The sequence below is a fragment of the Apaloderma vittatum genome, unplaced genomic scaffold (assembly GCF_000703405.1).
Source record: "Apaloderma vittatum isolate BGI_N311 unplaced genomic scaffold, ASM70340v1 scaffold20170, whole genome shotgun sequence".
Lineage (NCBI taxonomy): Eukaryota > Metazoa > Chordata > Aves > Trogoniformes > Trogonidae > Apaloderma > Apaloderma vittatum.
Window position 1 is genome coordinate 51,750 of NW_009695286.1, and position 18,797 is coordinate 70,546.

Sequence of the window (18,797 nt, forward strand, 5' to 3'; positions counted from 1 at the left end):
TGTACTTGGTCTAAATTTTCAGTTATATTTCTATATAAATATAATAAATTAGTTTTTAAATTATACCTTAGGCCATAATTGTTAACAGAAAAGAAGTCCAGGTGAGAAATCTTTGTATGATCAGCAGTAGTATATGAAGTATGGTAGGAGCTTGCTGTTTCAGTGTGTTTGTGGTTCAGAAATAGTCTCTCATTCTCTGACACCTCTACAGTAGAAATCAGGTTTCAGCACTGTGAGATAGGTGAATCCGAGGAGACTTAGTGTGTGGTCTGATTTTTGTGTTGTCCAGTAAATGTATGAGAAATTGATGCCTCCCTTGCAGTATTTGCACATTTCTGCAGATGGATGAGTTGGCTAAGGTGTGTAAGAGCAATAATTCAAAACTAAAGAAGTAATTTCAGACCCCAGAAGCTTCAATTCATTCTCCTATTTGGACTTGAAAGCCTTTCAGTGATTCTCGTTGGTAAAACCGTCAATATAACTATGTGAAATGAGGACGCCATAGTACTGAAGCGTAACAGTTTGCTGACTGGAGTGGCAGATGCCTAAACTGCTCATTAAAAAATTATCAGGAGTGCAAGCTCTCGATTATGAAGCTTTCTGTTAGTTATTTATAATTAACTTTAATTAGAACCTTGAGCTAATTTTAGGTCTGTGATTATCTTTTTTGTTGTGTCAGCACCTTATGCTTGCTCTAAGGGTACCAAGGGAGCAATGGAGAGGTTACGTGATGTGCCACTGCCTTGCGTGCGGCATGCATATTGGTATATTTACTTTCCGAAAAGACAACTTTGAGGGAGGTGATGTAACTTACAGGTGTTGAACAGAATGCTTTTTGACAAACTAGTTGTATAATGCACCTGTCTTCAAAACTAAACTGATGATCAAACTTACTTGCTCTTCTCTCTTGTTGGTTTTACTCGTGTTTGGCCATCTCTGTGTTACGCCACTTGGTCCTGGGGTTTTATAGCCTGCTTTGTGTCTTGAATGTTTATCTTCTGCTTCTTTCTTTACAACTGATCCATGTTTGTGTCTGATAAGTTTCCAATTGTTTCTGTTGTGTGCTTTCCTTTAAATAGCGTATTTTTGGCACTGCGGTATCTTAGTATTTAGGCTGTATGCTTTGCTCTTTTTTCTTCTGGGCACATTGGTATGATTTGCTCGGTATTCTGGTATTTTTGTTTATTGGTCTTTGTGTTATTATGTGTCACAAATCTGTGCTTGTTTTCTGCTTCGAGTGTTGAGGTTTTCTGTGGTTTCTCGACTTTCCCTAAAGATACAATGTACTTATTGACCCTTCCAGAGGAGAGAGAAAAATGACAATCACTTAGCAATTTCAGGAATTACCTCTCTGCTCATAGGCTTTGTTGACAGGCAAACATGCTGTCAGCTGTTAATCTTACTGCTTATTTATATGTCTAACATGGTCACATGGTATAAGCGTTTTCAAAAAGCACTGGGGCAACACACACAAAAAAAGTACTGAAATATATTTTTCACTCTTGTTAGAATCAGTTTTTGTGCACTGACCTGTATTATTTCCAATAGAGAAAGCCTTTGGAGGGGACTGCCGTGGCTATTTCCCTTAGGAAGAAAAGCCTTGTACACACCGTGTCTGATTCCCAGATCTCTGGGCTCGAAAAAATCATTCTTAGGTTTACAGGAACAAATGGCAGCTCGTGTGCCTGGCTGCTCTTCTTGAGTGAGCCTGTGATAACTCTACAGCAGTCTCAAAGGTTCTCCTTGACTCCCTAATATTTACTGTTGTTTCAAAAAATGAAAGCTCCCCCCGAAGTTACGTAGTTGTGCTTCCTATTCGTGTTCTCACCACGAAGAGGGGAGAGTGTTGGTTCGAAGTGACACAGCCTGTCTGCAAGGGCCAGTGCTACTGCTCTGGAGTAGCCTAATGGGTGTAGTAGGTAATAAGGTGTCGATTTTCCATCTTGTTCTGGAAGATCTACTAAAGCTCAGGAGGTCAGATATTTCTTGGAGGGAAATAAAAGGCTGATTTAACAAAATGTATTGTCTAAATTTTCTAATGGCTATCTTTCCCATTACGATTCTTTCTTCTTTTGCGATATTATCCTTTCATACAGGCATATTTTAAGAGCTTGTGTTTGAATTTTGAAGAGATTTGGTTATTTTTGTAAATACAACAAAGGATAGTTAATTGAAAATTACAGGTGGAATAACTTGCAAATGTGCCATTTTTAGTATGTCCTCAAATCTTCCTTTAAAAAAATCCTACCAAATTCTCATGATAGGTTTCTAATTTAAGTGAGGTCTCTTGCTCTGCTGCTTTCTCCTGCTGTGCTTAATAGTAATTGCTTGTTGAAAAGAGGCCTGCCTTACTGTAGTGGTAGTTCAGCACAGTGGGGGAAAGGTAACCAAGGAGCTTATACGTCTGTGAAAACTAAAAGACTGGAGCTATAGTGTACTAGGCAGAAAAGGATAAGAGAAGACAGAAAATATCTCAAAGGGAAAAGGAAAAGATGGCAGAAAAAGGAATGAGATGGAAACAATGAGGAATGATCTCAAAAAATAATCTGAAGTTGAGTCACCTGTACTAAAGAGAAGATTGGATTTTATACTCAAATTTATAATGAAGAAGCTTAAGCAACACTAAGGACTGAAGAATTTGTTCAAGATTTTGACTATTATTGTGAAAAAAAGGTTTGGGATGTTGTATTTACAACGGGGATCTTTGACCACCTTCTTTAAAGTTTCAGGATAATAAACATACATTTAGCAAGTATTACCTTCAAATGATCATGCAAAAAAATTTCTAGCCATTCTAAAAATTACACATAATAAACATCTTTCAACCTGAACATGGATATTTGAAATTTAAATTCAGAATGATTCTATAAATACTCGTGTAATTCTTAAACATCTCCTCTGATTTTCTTCAACTTATTGTCTGTATAACATACTACCATGTTGGCAGTGGTATTAATTCATTTTATTTGAGTTGATTGGGGTACTGCTCATCAGTTTATCAATTCGGTCACTTCACTTTCTTTAAGTCACCGAGAAGTTATGTAAATTCCCAAAGCACCGTGAAGTGGAGTTCAATATCCAAATAATAATTAGAAACATAAAAATGCTGGATGGAATAAACAGATGTAATTACAATAAAAGTTTCAGTGATGAAGAAGAAGTTACCCTTACTTATATGGTTATTAAATTCATTGAAATCTTTGTTAAAGGTTTTGGATTTTCTTTTTTTTTAAAAAAAAGGTGTATGAAAATTGCCTGATAATATGGCAAGGAAATGCAAGTCTCACTAATCTGTTCCTTGCAGATTAGACAGAGGGAAAACAATGCTATGATTAGGAGTTTAACATACAGATTACTTGAAATTCACGTTTTGGGACCAATTTTATCTTACTATTGACAGTTTGATTTGACTAGCTGCAGGTAACTACAGCTCGGCAACATACTGAGCAAAAGTGCCCCAAAATACCTCCAGGTATTGCTGGAAATACTGGAAAGCAGTGAATTGATGAATGCTCTTACTGTGGCTTCTGTGATTCGAAAATGAAGAGTTTAACAGCTATAGAAGATGATAAGCTGGGATTCATATGTGTCCATTTGCAATAGCAGCTAGAAAATGCATATTGTCACCATGAATTTTAATTGATTGGGAGAACAAAAGTTATTTGCCTAGACTAAGAATAATTTAAGTTTAAAGGTCTTCCCTTTTCTGAGCTTTATTGTTTAGGTAAGAACCTTTTTGTATATTACACCAATTTCCAACTTCTTTAGGTTTATGTACAATAAACCTATTTATTGTCTTGATTCCAGGAAACTGTGTCCATATGGAAGATTTCATAAATTCAATGGTAATTAGAGAATGCAGAATTCTTCATGTTAATATAAGAGAGTTTAATTTACCTGAAGAACATTATGTTGTTAATTAAACACTTTTATGGCTGTTTAGTTTCTGTTAAGCTAGTGTTCTTACCTGACATCCTCCGAAATGGAGGAGAATGTTTTAAATAGACTTCTCCTTAGTGCTTTAACAGGTACAGCCTCTGTTCATCTTCATCCATTAAGACTTAGGTAAATTTCAATCAAAATCTTACAAATACATTTTAATAATTTATTGTTTCCTTATGATGAGTATCTTTTTGCCCTTTACAGATTTCTGATGAAATACCATCAGACATCTTGTATTTCCTCACAAAATATATATATTTTCTATAGGGAAAATACTAAATCCCTGTACTTTTTTAATATATATTTATCCTTGTATTTCAAACCTACAGGTTTTGTTATACCAAGTTTTAGCAATTCATGCACCTAATTTTTCACATTTGTGTAATTCTTGGAATTAGGTCCAACATAACATTCAGACAAGCTGGCTGTTCCACAGACTGTATAAAAAGCAATTGTACAGTATCTTCAGAAAATGTTTAGCTTCCTTGATTTGTGCATGGCTCTCTTACTTTCATCCCACCTTGATGAGAAATCTGGCTTTTATCCAGAGTTTTTCTCTCTGTGAAAACATTTTCTGTCTAGTTTCTATCACTGCCCTGAATGTCTGTAAGCAATATATAAAAAAATATCACTGGACTTAATACTGTTCTTCTTGACAACTACCCAGATTGTCTGATCTGTGTAAGCACAAATACTGTATTGTGTTTTTTAGCAGTATAAGTCTTTTCTAATACTGCCTTTCCCCTTTACCTTCTGCGTTATTCCTTTGGTATATTTTGCTTTGTGACCTTTCGAATCAGCAGTAGTCTTTACATTTCAGTCATGTCCCGGTTACATCAATAATGACCTAGATGCAGACTTGGGCTCATATTAGCTGGCTGAAGAGCAGTTCAGGCAATATTTATCCACAGATAAATAATCCAAATTTTTCTTTTTTTTTTCCTTCAGCATTTGATTCTATTTTTAATCAATACACCTCTGAATTTTATTTTTAAGTTTATTATTTCCATTATTTGTTTTCAACAGTTTCATTGATACAGATTTGCATGTACATTCAGAAATGCCAAAAATAAAAGATTTTCAATTCAGATGTGTAACTACTGCTGCTTTGAGTATTTTCAGATATTTAACTCGTACATAATATTCAATCTTCCAGAATCAGCTAAACCCATTTCACAGTGCAGTCAAAGATAGCACAAGGGCAACATGTTTTGGTGTATTTTAAACCTGCATATGTTCTTGAAGTGCTTTGTCACTTGGAACATTAGCCATCTGCCAGTAAGCCTCTCTTTGTAGGGAAGATTATTGCAGAGGTTGTAGTGAATCAGCATCAGTGTCATGGTGTGACCTCGGATCTCTTTGATCCTTTTTAATACGGTTTCAGAGTTAGTGTAGAGTTTCACTGGACTGATTGCCTGATCACCACCTGATAATAGTTAAAAGTCTTTGCAGATTTTATGATAACAGTATAGGCTTTTTTAATTTGTTAGCAAACGGTTGCTGGAATTCCATTCTTGATCTCAGGCTTTCCGTTCTTTTCAGAGTCTTATGGTTAAGCCGTTATCATCCACAGGAGAAGCTTCTGATACAGGGTTCCACAGTGTCGGTTTTAAAGCTCTCTTTCTTCAGCACTGGGCTGCAGGTGGTCCTGATAAAGTCCCTGGAGCCATCTGAGCCATCGGGTAGCCACATGGAGAGGGCAGAAGGCTCTCGCTTGTGCTTTGCCTGTGCCCTGCCAGACCTGCTTTTCTTTACTGATGTGTTGCTGAGTTATGTATGACTAATCTGTTTCCAGACTAGCCTTCTGCTTTTCGAGCAAGATGCACTTCAGAAAGTGGATAAGCACTGTCACTCTCAACGAATATTTTTTGCGATTCAGTGCCTTAATCAGATGACAGTATGATTACACCTCAAACAGCTGTTATGATACCATATGAATGGGTAAAATCAGAGTTTTTTTATATATAGGAAGTCTGTATTTTTGTAATTGTCATGCAGTTAAAAAAAAAAGGAATATATCAGTAGCTTAATTTTAACTTGCTTTAGTTATTAAAATTTTATGCATAACAGAATGCTTACTCATCAAAGCCATTTATATCTTTTAGGGTTTTTAGGAACTTCCTGTGAAGACAAAATAGACCCTTGTGCGTCATCTCCCTGCCAGAACAATGGAACCTGTTATGCAGACAGGCTTGCTTTCTCCTGTAGTTGTAGTCCTGGATTTACAGGACCTACATGTGCTCAGCTGATTGACTTCTGCGCTCTGAATCCTTGTGCACATGGCATTTGTCGCAGTGTTGGAACCAGCTACAGATGCCTCTGTATCCCTGGTTTGTACCAAACAGTTACATGCTTCATAAATCTTGTAGTATTTTTCTGTGTAGCTTCCATATATAGTTTAAAAGTATTTTCCTTTTTTCTTTTCAGTGTATAAAACACTGAGCAGATGTTCTGTTTGTTTAGGATAGTGATAGGAATATCCACATTCCACTAGTAAAATCAAAAATTGCAGAGTGAGCACTGAAAATATGCAGAGATCCATACGGTTTGGATATTTCTGCATTTAGGAGGCATCATAACACACACTTTGACAGTGGTTTGCATAGTTATTGAGTGTAAGGCACACAAGAGCAATTAAACTCGAGGATTCCTTAGCTGCAATTCCTGAAAGAACCTAAAATAACGTCTATAGAGCATGGTCTAACACAGTTTTGGTATCTATTAAAAAGCAGTTTGATCGAGTGGATGAGTTATATCTCTGGTATATTAAAAAGCTGGATTGTATTTATAATTTTGCCTGCAGAAACTTTGACCATCTCTGTCATGTTACTTGTAAAGTGGATGAATAAAATGTTTGTGCAGTTTAGTACCATTATCAGGGGTTAATAATAAACATACTGAACTACATACGTTAGCAGGAAGGAAAGGATCTTTTCCTCTTGTCCCTGAGACTTTCTGTCTTGCAGGCTCTTGGCATTGGTGTGCCAGCTCCTAGACTACTGACTTCTTTTGTACAGGAGTCTTTTGGTTTCAGACATGTCCCTGAATTCTTAAACATTTTTTTTTAAATATATCAATGGTGAGTTTATTAAATGACGATTTGGAACTGTCTTCTATATGGTATATCTATATGGTATATCTGAAACATACTGTTTTAAAAAGTTAGAAAATTACATTTTTTGTGTTCAGCTCTAATATGCCATGTGGGGAGTTTTTGTTTTTTGGGTTTTTTTTGAGGTATTTTGCCTATATGTATGACCTGAATGCCATCGTTCCTTTATGCACTGTTTCTACTAGCAGGCATAGTGTCAGCTAGATTGTTCATCTGTGTTACTTCTGCCTCAGAAATTAAATAAGAGGAACTTTAAACAGTTCCAATTAGCCGGAGGTCTGTGAAAGTCTCCTTGCTTAGTAGGCAGTTTGGTTTCCATGCTTTTTTGACCGGTGTGCCAATTTGGAGAATGATAAACGATAAATGAAAGCTGTTATACTTGCATATCTGCACAATATGCAGAACATGCACAGCCAGGCATTTGCTACAATTTTTTGTGTGTTGGCTCTCATTGTGCGTATCATTGTGGATAACCTACATTATCTAAGAGCTTGTACAGAAAAGCCAATTTGTGTAAGTTAACTTGGAAAGCAGTCTGATACTTTCAAATGTTTCTATTTCCAGAATTAAGTTATTTCCAAGTTGAATATAATTCTTTTTCAGATGTCTGCTGAGAGGGCCCTGTGAAATTCACAAGCTTGTCCAACAATTCCTGCTTTGTATCATGTGTGGGATTTTTTTCAATCGCACATGAAACTTTACCTTTAAATCTTTAATTATATGCCCATGAAAATTTCTCACACTGCCACCTAGATGATAGAAATTATTTATGTAGTCTTTTTGAAGATATATGTATGAATTCAATATAGTAGACGGTTTATGTATCAGCGTAATTTAAAAACAGTAATGCAGAGAGGAACGCTTGTTATGAAGGATATAGTGCTTCTTAGCACCATGAGAAGAAACAGGCCTCACCTTGGGTGTCTGGGCCCACCGCAGAACCTTCTCCCTGGCAGCAGCTTGGGCAGGAGGCAGCTGCCGGCTCCAGGGCAAGGATGATGAGGGTGAAGCCGTGTGTGGGCGAGCTCTGCCCTCTCGTGGGGAGAGACAGCATCTCCTTCTCTGGGTGGAGGAGGACACGGGAGAGGTCACACTGGCTTTGGAAGAGGACACAGGAGTGGTCACACTGGCTTTGGAAACCAGGCAACTACTTGGTCACAAAATTTCCTCTGTTCCCATTGAAAGGTGAGAAGTGGAAAACATTTCTCCTGAAAATACCCAATTACATTTGTGTTCAGCACAGGGAAATCCCATACATTTCCCTCTTAAGTCTTCTGATTTTGGGGTTTCGTATGTTGGCTCTGGATGTCCCTACATAAGGATATTTCCCTTCATCGTACTCTAGATTAACTTCATCATAGACTAATTAGAAGAAAACCCATAACATTTAGCATAATTAATTCTGTATGGCCTGGCTAACAGCTTTGGCGAAACTGATTCTGAAATGTGTCTTAATAAGCTACTAGCCCAGCTAACTATTTACTATGAAAATATAATTTTGTGCAGAATCAGGCAGGTAACATATTGCATATACATCTTGTGTAGTACTAGTATGTTGTATCTTCACTCAGTTTTATTTTGAATTATCCATAATAGGTTGTGTGTGTGAATGATGTTTGGAGGCGGCCTTTGTCAAATTTGGGGAAAATCTAGGCCACGAAAGTGAATGTAAATTACCATTTACTAAGATCATAGAATCATAGAATGGCATAGGCTGGAAGGGACCTTAGAGATCATCTAGTCCAGCCTCCCTGTCAGGGGCAGGGACGCCTCTCAACTAGATCAGGCTACTCAATGCTCCATCCAACTTGGCCTTGAACACCTCCAGGGAGGAGGCAGCCACATCATCTCTGGGCAATTTATTCCAAAGTCTTGCCGCCCTCGTACTGAAGAATTTCTTCCCAAGGTCCAATCTAAATCTATTCTCCTTCAACTTAAACCCATTTCCCCTTGTCCTGTCAGTGGACACTCTTGTACAAAGTCCCTCCCCAGCCTTCCTGTAGGTTCCCTTCAGGTATTGGAAGGCAGCTATTAGGTCCCCCTGAAGTCTTCCCTTTCCCAGACTGAACAATCCCAGCTCCCGCAGCCTGTCCTCATAGCAGAGGTGCTCCAGCCCCTCGATCATCCTTGTGGCCTCCTCTGAACACGCTCCAACAGATCCACGTCCCTCTTATGGTGGGGGCAAAGATGAGAGTCTGCCTCTCTCTTTGGTTCTTTGTTTGTGAAAGACACCTTCGTTCATGGCTGTAAGTTTTTCTACTAGCTAGAGATTACCTGAAGAAGTAAAATCACACTGCAGAATTGACACTTTGTATTTTAGGACGTTTTACTGACATCCTTGTTCATTCCCATTGCACCTTTATTCATTGTATGCTCATTCATCTGTTGCTTTTATAACTATACATATACAAGGAAATCAAAATTTTAAAAAGCATATAAACACTGTTCCAGTGCATGGTGGTATATTATAGATTACAAGTACATATTCGTGGTATTATATGACACTAAGAGGAGGTCAAGGGGAATATTAGCTATGATGGGTCAAAAAGGTTAATTATTTAACTGATTTAACCAAAATTAATCCATGATGGAGTGGGAAAAGTGTCCATATGTACTATTAACAAACTATGACATAACTTCTCTCTATGACTGTTGTTTTTGAAACAGTGTTTTTGTTATGAAAATATATTTGAAACTGCCTTTTTTAATGTGCAATAAAGAGCTTAATCAGAGTAGCATCTCAAGGACAGTGAGCAAAGTTGACAAATAGAAGCAAGCTTTTGTTTAAAACAAGTAAAATTTTTCCCATTCTACATTGTTTTCAGTACTACGCAAATATTGTCAAACAACAGCCCAACAGGAAAAAGTGTGGCAGCAGCCACTGCATTGTAAGTGTCTCTGGCATTGCTCTGTGAACAATAGTATGGTCTAGAATTTCTGTCCTCGTCTTTTCACGGATGGGCAAAGAAGAGATGGTGTTGTGGTTGCGTGAAACTGGACTATTTGCTAAACTATCCGCTGGTTTGTGTTAACGATCCAGTCAGTTCAGGTGATGTTGACCAAATGGTCGTTGGTTTGCTTGAGAGGGAGAGTGGCTGAGGGGTGCCCACAGTCAGGAGCTAGGACTTGCAGTTGTAAGCAAACAGCTGAAGAGCTGTAGAAAAGGCAAGTCTGGTCACTCATTTATTTGCTGTCATTTCCAGGAATGGGGTAAACATTATGAAAGATGCATGCTTTAGTAGAAATATTTGTACTATTTTATTTGTACCTTCAAAAAGATAAGGACACAGGCTGTTCAATCTCTGTTAGATTCTGAACCTTCCGCTAAAGGTAATTTGGCTATTTATGAAGTACTTCCTGCATGCCAACAGGGGGGAAACCAAATATTTAGAAAGACTCCTACAGATGGCCTAGGACATTTTTCATTGGTAAAACACACTAGTAGTTTTACGGTTCTTCTGTGCTAGTGCTTGTCCGTCAGGAAGTAAGCAGTTTATGTTACATTTAAATGTAACAATGCTTTTGTACTCGCTATGACTGATCTATTTTTCCTTATTAATCTACTAATCACTTATAAATTTAGACATCATTTCTGGAATTGGAAAGCTCCTACCATAAGAAAGAAAAAAAAAAGGGGGAAAAAAAGTAACAAGAAAGAAGAGAGAAGCTTTTCATTACAAAGTTATAACCTGGATCTACAGATGAGGAATTAGATAAGCTTCTTGGTATCAAATGCACTAGTCTTCCAAATGACCAGGCTTATGATTTTTTTATATTTTATATCAAGTAACCAATATTATCAGTCAAACGTATTTTAGCATTACAGCTAGCTTGTTTCCTGTGTTACACTATACTAATTAATGCTATTACTTAGTATGAGTAGGCAATAATACTTCGACTTGATACACTATGTCTTAGAAAGTCATTTCAACTGCTGTTAAGACTAATGGTGGTACGGCACTCTAAATAATGAGGAAGGTGCTATTTCAAGTGGATTAGCTCCTTACTTCTTACCTCATGCTACAAACGACTCCATCGCCATTAAGAGAGCTTGTAGATTTTCTGTGTTCCCACTTACTGTGTTTGCATAATCAGGCCATAATATCTGCCTATGGTTTGGGAATACTGCAAAAAATTAAGTATCTTAATGCTTCCACAGTGTTTTGACATTGTATGGCATTAAAGTTAAAATTTATTATTGTTCTAACTGCTGTTACGCAATTATTGCCAGTTTGTAACGTGGCTTTGGTGCAAGGATCCAGATACGTTGGTATTAGTTCATTCCTTTTTACCATCGGATGCAGGTATTCACACTCATCCTGGTAGCCCTATGCTTTGACTTCACTGTGGTTTATCACGGGGGCTTCTCTCAGAACATTGTGCTTCCAGGATTTATTTTTTTTTCTTTTTCACCTGGGGAGCAGATGAAATTAAAATCACTGTCCTAGTGTGTATTTGTCTGCATGATATATTTCAATTAGCAAGCATCTGCCTGCAGCCTATAGTTGCCTAATTGTCAGTTTTACTGACAAGTGTTTCATAGCTTGTTTTATTTCCTCTTCGTGTGAGGTAGGTTACCATGGCCTTTACTGTGAAGAGGAATATAACGAATGCCTTTCTGCACCCTGCCAGAACGGAGCCACCTGCAGAGACCTTGTCAATGGCTACGAGTGTGTATGCCTTGCCGAATATGAAGGTAGGATGGGGTCAGCCTCTGTTTTTTTGATCATTCTATGTATTTTTTTTATGGTAGATTCTGTTACAAACAGAGATATCCAATTATCCTCCATTGAGCAGAAATAAATCCCACATCTAAAATTAATGGAAACAAACTTCAGTATAGATCCTAATCTCATAATCTTTATTCAAGTGAGTAGTTGAGATTTGGCTGGTCTGTGAGGAATGCATGTCTTTGTCTGGGGACAAATGGCTTCTCTCTGTTCTTCTTAGGTGTACTTTTTTCTGCTGTTTTTTTTTTTTTTTAAGATATGTTAGGAACTCATGTGCTTTTAAAAGAAAGCATAACTGTTAAATACATTATTTAAAAGACCATAAAGCCCAGAGACAGTAGTAGGTCTGTGACTGTTTTCCCATCTTACATGCACCTGGATACATTCACATGGAATTGGTCTTCAGTATTTCTCAAGGAATTTGTAAATAAAGAAAAGTATATGGTTTGCTATACAAAATCTTTTATTTTGCAGTGGATTTCTGCTTTACACAGTAGCACTTGTCAGCTGTCTGTGACGAGCCTCTGTGGAGAGCTAAAATGATACTTTTTTGTGTATTCTGTTTCGAATCGTGCTGTGAGAATATTGTGAATGTTATTTTTATACCTCATTAGTATTAACATCTATATTACATGCTTTAAGGACTGTTACCCCAGCATTTTCTCATTAACTGTATCAGCCCTTATCTCTGATATCTGCTTAATTAACAGTTGCTTGAGGCTAAATATGTATTTCATGATGGTTATTGCACTGCTCTTTGGCAATAGATAACAGCGTTCATTATTTTAGAGCTTTAGTGAGGAAGCGACCCTCATTTTTTCATGAGAGTTCAAAGAGCACTTAACCATGATGTTCAGGGCTTCATGTTGAATTCTCATTCAACCTGTACATGCAGCTGGAAGGACTGCTCCTGTAAGCAGTTTTTGCTGATTACCGAGCTTTCTTCATTCCAGCACTTAAGATACTCAGTGACACTAATGAATAGAGGTGAGGTGCCCAGCACGAGATACTGTGTGGGCTGTTAGAAGCCTCAGTTTTAGCAGCACTGACCCAGTGGCCCCTCCTGCCCCCGTGCCCTGGCTGACAGACAGGCAGGAGCTGTCGGTCTGCTCTGGCCAAAGCCTGTGACCACACGTCCCCGGGGCCGGCACCTCTGCTGCCTTCTGGCGCTGAGCCGTGGGATGCTCGGGCTGGAGCCTTCTGCCTTTTTCTGCTGACAGGCTGACCAAGTGGTTTCAGCAGGTCTATAGTGGGTGAGCACAAGCTTGCACTGCTGTACGTAACAGGTACATAACAGGTGTACATAACAGGTGTTGAACACTAGAGAGCTAACTTCACTCAGTAGTTTGTTCTTTGTAGTCTTCACTCGCTACATAGATCTGCTTTTATATATACATCTGACACATTGTGTCCAATTTCTTCCTTTTTTGTACTGAGTTTTCTTTCTCATATTCTCTTCTCTATAGACTCTGTTTTTTTCACTAATTTTACCTCTGTAGAGTTCAGCCTCTCAAATCTCTCCAGATTCAAATTCACCATTTGCACAATTCCAGTGCAACACAATTGGTATTCTTGAAAGCAGTTGGGAAGGACTAAGGGAGGATGAGCTGCGTGTCCACTCTTCACATGTACTTGCCTAACCTCTTCTAGTCCTCCATCAATGTGGGTTCTGTAATCTCCGTAAGCAACGTGGTTCCTTCACTGTCATTCACAACTTCGTAATTAGAAATGTTTTCCTGGTGTCAAATTGTATTGTGGTTTTTGTACATAATAAACAATATGAGTTAACGCTTCTGTTAACTAAGCATCTTTACAGTTTGGAGGACAGTAAGGGTTTATAAATGTGAACCACTTAAAGAGTGAAAAATGTGACTGTAATTTGTAAGTGCTGTCACATGGAAGCGTTCAGAATCCTGTCTTGCTCTTCATTTTACTAAAATTCTTGTAAAAAGTATTAAGAGTGGAAAAACTTGAAGATGACTTAGGATTTTAGCAAAGAGGTCACTTTGGATTAATTCCCAAGCAGAGAATGGTAATAAGACTTGGATTTAGACCTAAGACTTACATTAATGAATACATTTAAGCAGATATTTTAAGTGCAAGCTAATTTCACTCTAGCAGGTTCATTATAAATGAAGTCCCACCGGTCATTCATTATTCACATATGTACATTTTGTTCATGTTTCAGTACAATCCATGCACTGATTGTATCATTTGTGTATCATTTTTTCTAGTTTTATTTGAAAAGTAAATGATCCCCAGGTGGGAATCTGCTGTGCTTTATGTTCTGTATGCCAGATACGGCTTGCACTGTTTTCTGCTAGGCAAAGCTGCTAAATTCACGTAGCCTACACCTGAGAATGAAAGAGTGAAGATTGTGGCATGAAGTTGAGCAACCCAATTTACTTTTAACTATACATTTGAATAAGATACCTTCTTATTGCCTGAGTTATGCTCCTCTGTTTCCTGCAGAAGTCAACGAGAAACATCAGAATGCTTATGTATATTTTTTAAGAAATTATTATATAAAATTCTTACTGAAGACAGTTTTATTGAAGAGTATTAGACAACTGATCACATTGTTTTATTACATCATTGGGTTTTTTCACAGACACTTCATCAGTTCTTGTTAGCCAAAATTGCCCTACCTCTCTTATCCCAGAGACTCAGTAGGAAGAGCAGAGAAGGAGGCATATATGTAAAAAGTTTAGCCACCATGAAATATATGGCTTTAGTTTTATGGCATCAGCCTAATGGGACAGGTTTGGAGGCTGCACGTCATTGTGATCATCCAGGTGAAGTTAAGTTATTGCATGTACTGATTTCATGCCGTCAGTATAGATCGTGTTAATGGCAATTACTAATTTTAACTTTTCAGGAAGGCACTGTGAATTATACAAAGATCCTTGTGTTAACATCAACTGTCAGAATGGTGGCACTTGTGACAGCGAAGGTCTAAATGCAACATGTATTTGTGCACCTGGATATGCAGGTAGGTAATTTGTACATTACACAGAACTTCTAGATGTCAGTGCTCACTAAGCCCAGAAGAAAACAAATACCAAGTAGAACTGTATGTCTTCAAGGAAACAAGTTAATTTGGACTTTGCTGAATTGCAGTCAGCCTAGTGAGAATGAAAAGTTCTTGATATTACGTGCAACTGCTTTGAACTTTAAAAATTTTGCAGCACAAATAACCTGTTAATGAAGAGAATTCACCAAACTAACAGCTATTTAACATGCTTTGCAACCTTACTGCTTGAGACTAGATTGTGTTATAAAAAATAACATTTCAAAGCCTCCCAGGTAAGCCATCGTACTAATTGGACACCATCGGAACTGGAAAAGGTTTTAACATTGTTCTTAGTTACTGCGAGCTGAAGAAGCAACTTGTTTTGTTACCTCAATATGCAGTTGCTAAAGGCCCTATAGGGCTTGTTATGAATCAATTTACATTTACAGAGTAATGGTAAGCAGCCCATTTAATCATTCGGCCTTGTATTAAACTGACATGATTGGTGTAATCCAAATACCTGCTATCGATATAATTTACAACCTGATGCTCTGTTAGTCATGTGAGGTAGTATCCAATGTGATAATAATAGATAAACCCATTCATAGCTGGTTTTGTAGATCAAATTGTGCTTTTAGATATGTGCTAACTAAAGTGCATTTTTAAAAAAATAATTAGCTTTATGTTCTAGAGTGACTGTTTATCAGAGGCACTGATTATCTACATTATTATATAGCACTTCAGAATATACATGATAAATTGTTATGTAGCATTTTCTTTGGGTGGAACTTACATTTAGAGGAATGAGACACATGTAATCTTGGTAAGATTGGTCGAGTCAGCCCTCAGACTTTGTTTTCACCTGGTTGAATTGAGATAATATTTCCTTCCTGGAGGCTACGTAAGACTTCTTTTTTTCAGTTACAGATTACTTTTGATGGTCTGAGAATAAAGATGCTGTTGAGCTATAAGGCATTTTGCAGTCAGAGTAAAATTAAATGTCTGATGATGTACCTGCTGTATAGAAGTTTGGCTTTTGTTGTTTGTTTTTTTTCCTGGCCTAAGGTGAAGAATGTGAAATTGATGTAAATGACTGTGACAGCAACCCATGCCACCATGCTGGAACTTGCATAGATCAACCTGGTGGTTACACCTGCCACTGTCCACATGGATGGGTCGGTGCAAACTGCGAAATACGTAAGTTTTGTTTCTAAAAATTTCTAAAGATGATACATTTTAATAAATTGACGTTTGTCTCTGAATACCTATCTGCACAAACACTCTGAATCATCTGTAAATTATCAAAATTCAGTTAAATGCTTTTTATTTTAGGCCATAATATTTCAAAAGTGGTTAGGAATTTTAGAAAGTTCTGGTTTGGGGCACTGTGCTTTGAGACTTTGTTGGACTAGGCCGTCAGAGATGCCACCTCACAGCTAGACGCTTAGCACTTTGCCTTTTAATTGCACTTACACTTCAGAGCCTGCTTTCATACTTGCCTGGGATGAATTGTACTTCCCCAGCGCTAGAGGCATGGTCCTAACAGATTTGTATTGACTTTTGAGCACCTGCAGTTCTAGTGATGTTTCAGCAAAACAATTTTGAACTTAAGTACCTAAGGAAGCAAGTCCTGTGTAACTGTGCCGTGACTTGTGTGTGCGTGCATTTACCAACTTTATCAGGAATAACTTTTCCAACCATGGGCTGATTTTGACCAAACTTGCTAGAAAGGTAAGGGTCTCCAAAAAAAAAAAAATTTACCAACTCATGTGAACCCAATTCTAATACTATCTAGAAAGGCCATATCCAGCTCTTTCATAAACAGTTATAAACTGTTAATAGTTCCCCTTTCATTTCACCAGCTGTTTTACCTGCTTGAAGTGACTACCCTAACAGGATTTCAGGGTTATCTTCCTGGCAAAATTGTATACAACACAAAATGTGTATACAACAAACTAGTCAAGATGTATGTTGCCTGGATGGACTGTGATATTTATATAATCTTGTGTCCCTTACCAGTGTTAGCACTTCCAATTAAAGAGGATTAAATCAGTCTTAATTATAAAGAGGATATTTTTCCTTTCAAAATGAGATGTATTTGCCTAAAGGGTAATGGAGCATTCACTGTAAAAATGCTTGCAAAATGTCTCATATGAATTCTCAAATGCATGCAGGTTATTTGTTAATGTCATTACCTTTGCTGGTTGTAAATCAAACCATGTGGTTACTTGAAAACTAACATGTTGAAGAATTTCTAGTACAGACTGTGTGGTGAGCATTGAAATCTAATTCTTAATTGATTTCATGGAGATTGTTATGACAACAGAGAATACTAGGATTTTGAGCTTATGTATGTTCTTTCTAATCTCTGGAGTATAAACTGTTAATGTTCCTGTTTCTATCTGCTGAGGAAGAAAGGAAGAAATTTCTCTCATCCTTATCATCCAGGGATGGAAGACATGGAATCTCAATCAGATATGTCTTGCTGTGTATCTGCACACATTAGATCTGAATTTGGCCTAATCTGACAACCTGACAGAAACCACTGTGTGTGACAAATGTGCTGCAGAACAGAAATAGAAATCTATCCTAAACTGCACAGAGCACAGCTGTATTCTCTGTCTCATCTCCCAACTGGGCAAACTGCAGTAACAGAACTGTAGAAACATTAAATCATTGAATGATTCAGGTTAATCAAAACCTTACTGGTCTCTGAAGATGATCATACAAATTGGCAGACAGTCCTTGTAAGCTCAGCTCATGCTTGTGGACAAAAAGTCTAAGCAAGTCCAAACTCAGTGGTGCTCTGGGACAACATTTACTGTTGTAAACAAAGAGCAACCATTTCTTCAAACTGCCCAGGTGAATCCCAGATGTTACTGCTTCAGTCTTTCTCCCTGCCTTCCTCTAAAGAAGATTTTTATTTTCCCGTACTTATACATTCCCCTGTATTTCTACCATGGATGGAGATTATAAAGGCAGATGCCACTGAACTTGTATTTTCAGCTCAGGTGCTTGAATCAGTTATCTGCCATCAGATATCAGCCATCAGCATCCTTGAGAGGTGGCTTCTAAGAATATCTTAACATTCCCAAAGCAAATGCCTGATAGCCCTGTTCCCAGAGTGTTTGTGATTAAGTGAAAGGAGTTTCTAAACCAATGCAAAGCAGAAGTCCATTTGAAAAAGGAAAAGTCACTTGCTAGAAATAACTTTTGCGGAGTGTCAGATTTCCGTAGTCAGAATGATTCAAGGCTGTTCCTGGTTTGAAATAATTTATGAGACTGTAGGCTTAAAAGGCTGCCAGAAATTAACCCTAGAGGGAAGCACAGGTTACTTAGAAAAACTTTGACCCATGCTAAAGAAAAACAGATTTGAGGACATGGTCAATTGATAGACAGTCTGCTTGGCATTGATAGACAATACTTTGAGCATCAAGAATATTTATAAAGGTCTGGAATACATAAAAACAAGACTCTCAGGGAAAATATGCTTGAGAGAAGACTCTAATGGGCTCAATAGTGTAGCACCTTATGAAAAACTCCTTTTTGTCCTTGAAATGCTGGTTTGAAGTCTTTGCAGTCTGGTGGAGGGAAGCATAACAAAAGCCTGAGTTTCAAACTGAAAACCAAGCATGTTTAATATGTATTAAATCACACATTTTAGTGGAAGCATTCACTATTAGAACAAACTGCATAGAGAACTAGTGTATTACTAGAAGCTTTTACATAAGACCTGCCTGCCTTTAGAGAGCCTATAGTATATTAGAACATAATGCAAGAACAACTGTGTGACTTTCTATGACTTAGGTTATACAGGAGATCAAACTAGGTAAGTGTTCATATATGACCTTAAAAATCTACAAAAAAGATGGATGAAGGATACAGATGGTGCTATTCAAATTTGTTGCATACTAGGCGTGGTGACAGGTTCAAATTGCATATCTGCCTCGCCTCAGAAGTCTCTGCAGAAATATTGAAAGTGACTCTCATAAAACAATTC

At 37.6% G+C, this 18,797-nt stretch overlaps 1 protein-coding gene across 1 annotated transcript in view; it reads left to right on the forward strand.

The window, feature by feature from the left end:
• Nucleotides 1-18,797, forward strand: part of DNER (delta/notch-like EGF repeat containing) — a gene marked incomplete at its 5' end in the record, with an annotated part of 55,050 nt that overhangs the window by 33,600 nt on the left and 2,653 nt on the right. The window contains 4 exons of the mRNA XM_009870881.1: nucleotides 6,048-6,272; nucleotides 11,628-11,750; nucleotides 14,663-14,776; nucleotides 15,863-15,994. Coding sequence (XP_009869183.1) covers nucleotides 6,048-6,272; nucleotides 11,628-11,750; nucleotides 14,663-14,776; nucleotides 15,863-15,994 — 594 coding nt within the window. The remainder of the gene's footprint in view (nucleotides 1-6,047; nucleotides 6,273-11,627; nucleotides 11,751-14,662; nucleotides 14,777-15,862; nucleotides 15,995-18,797) is intronic.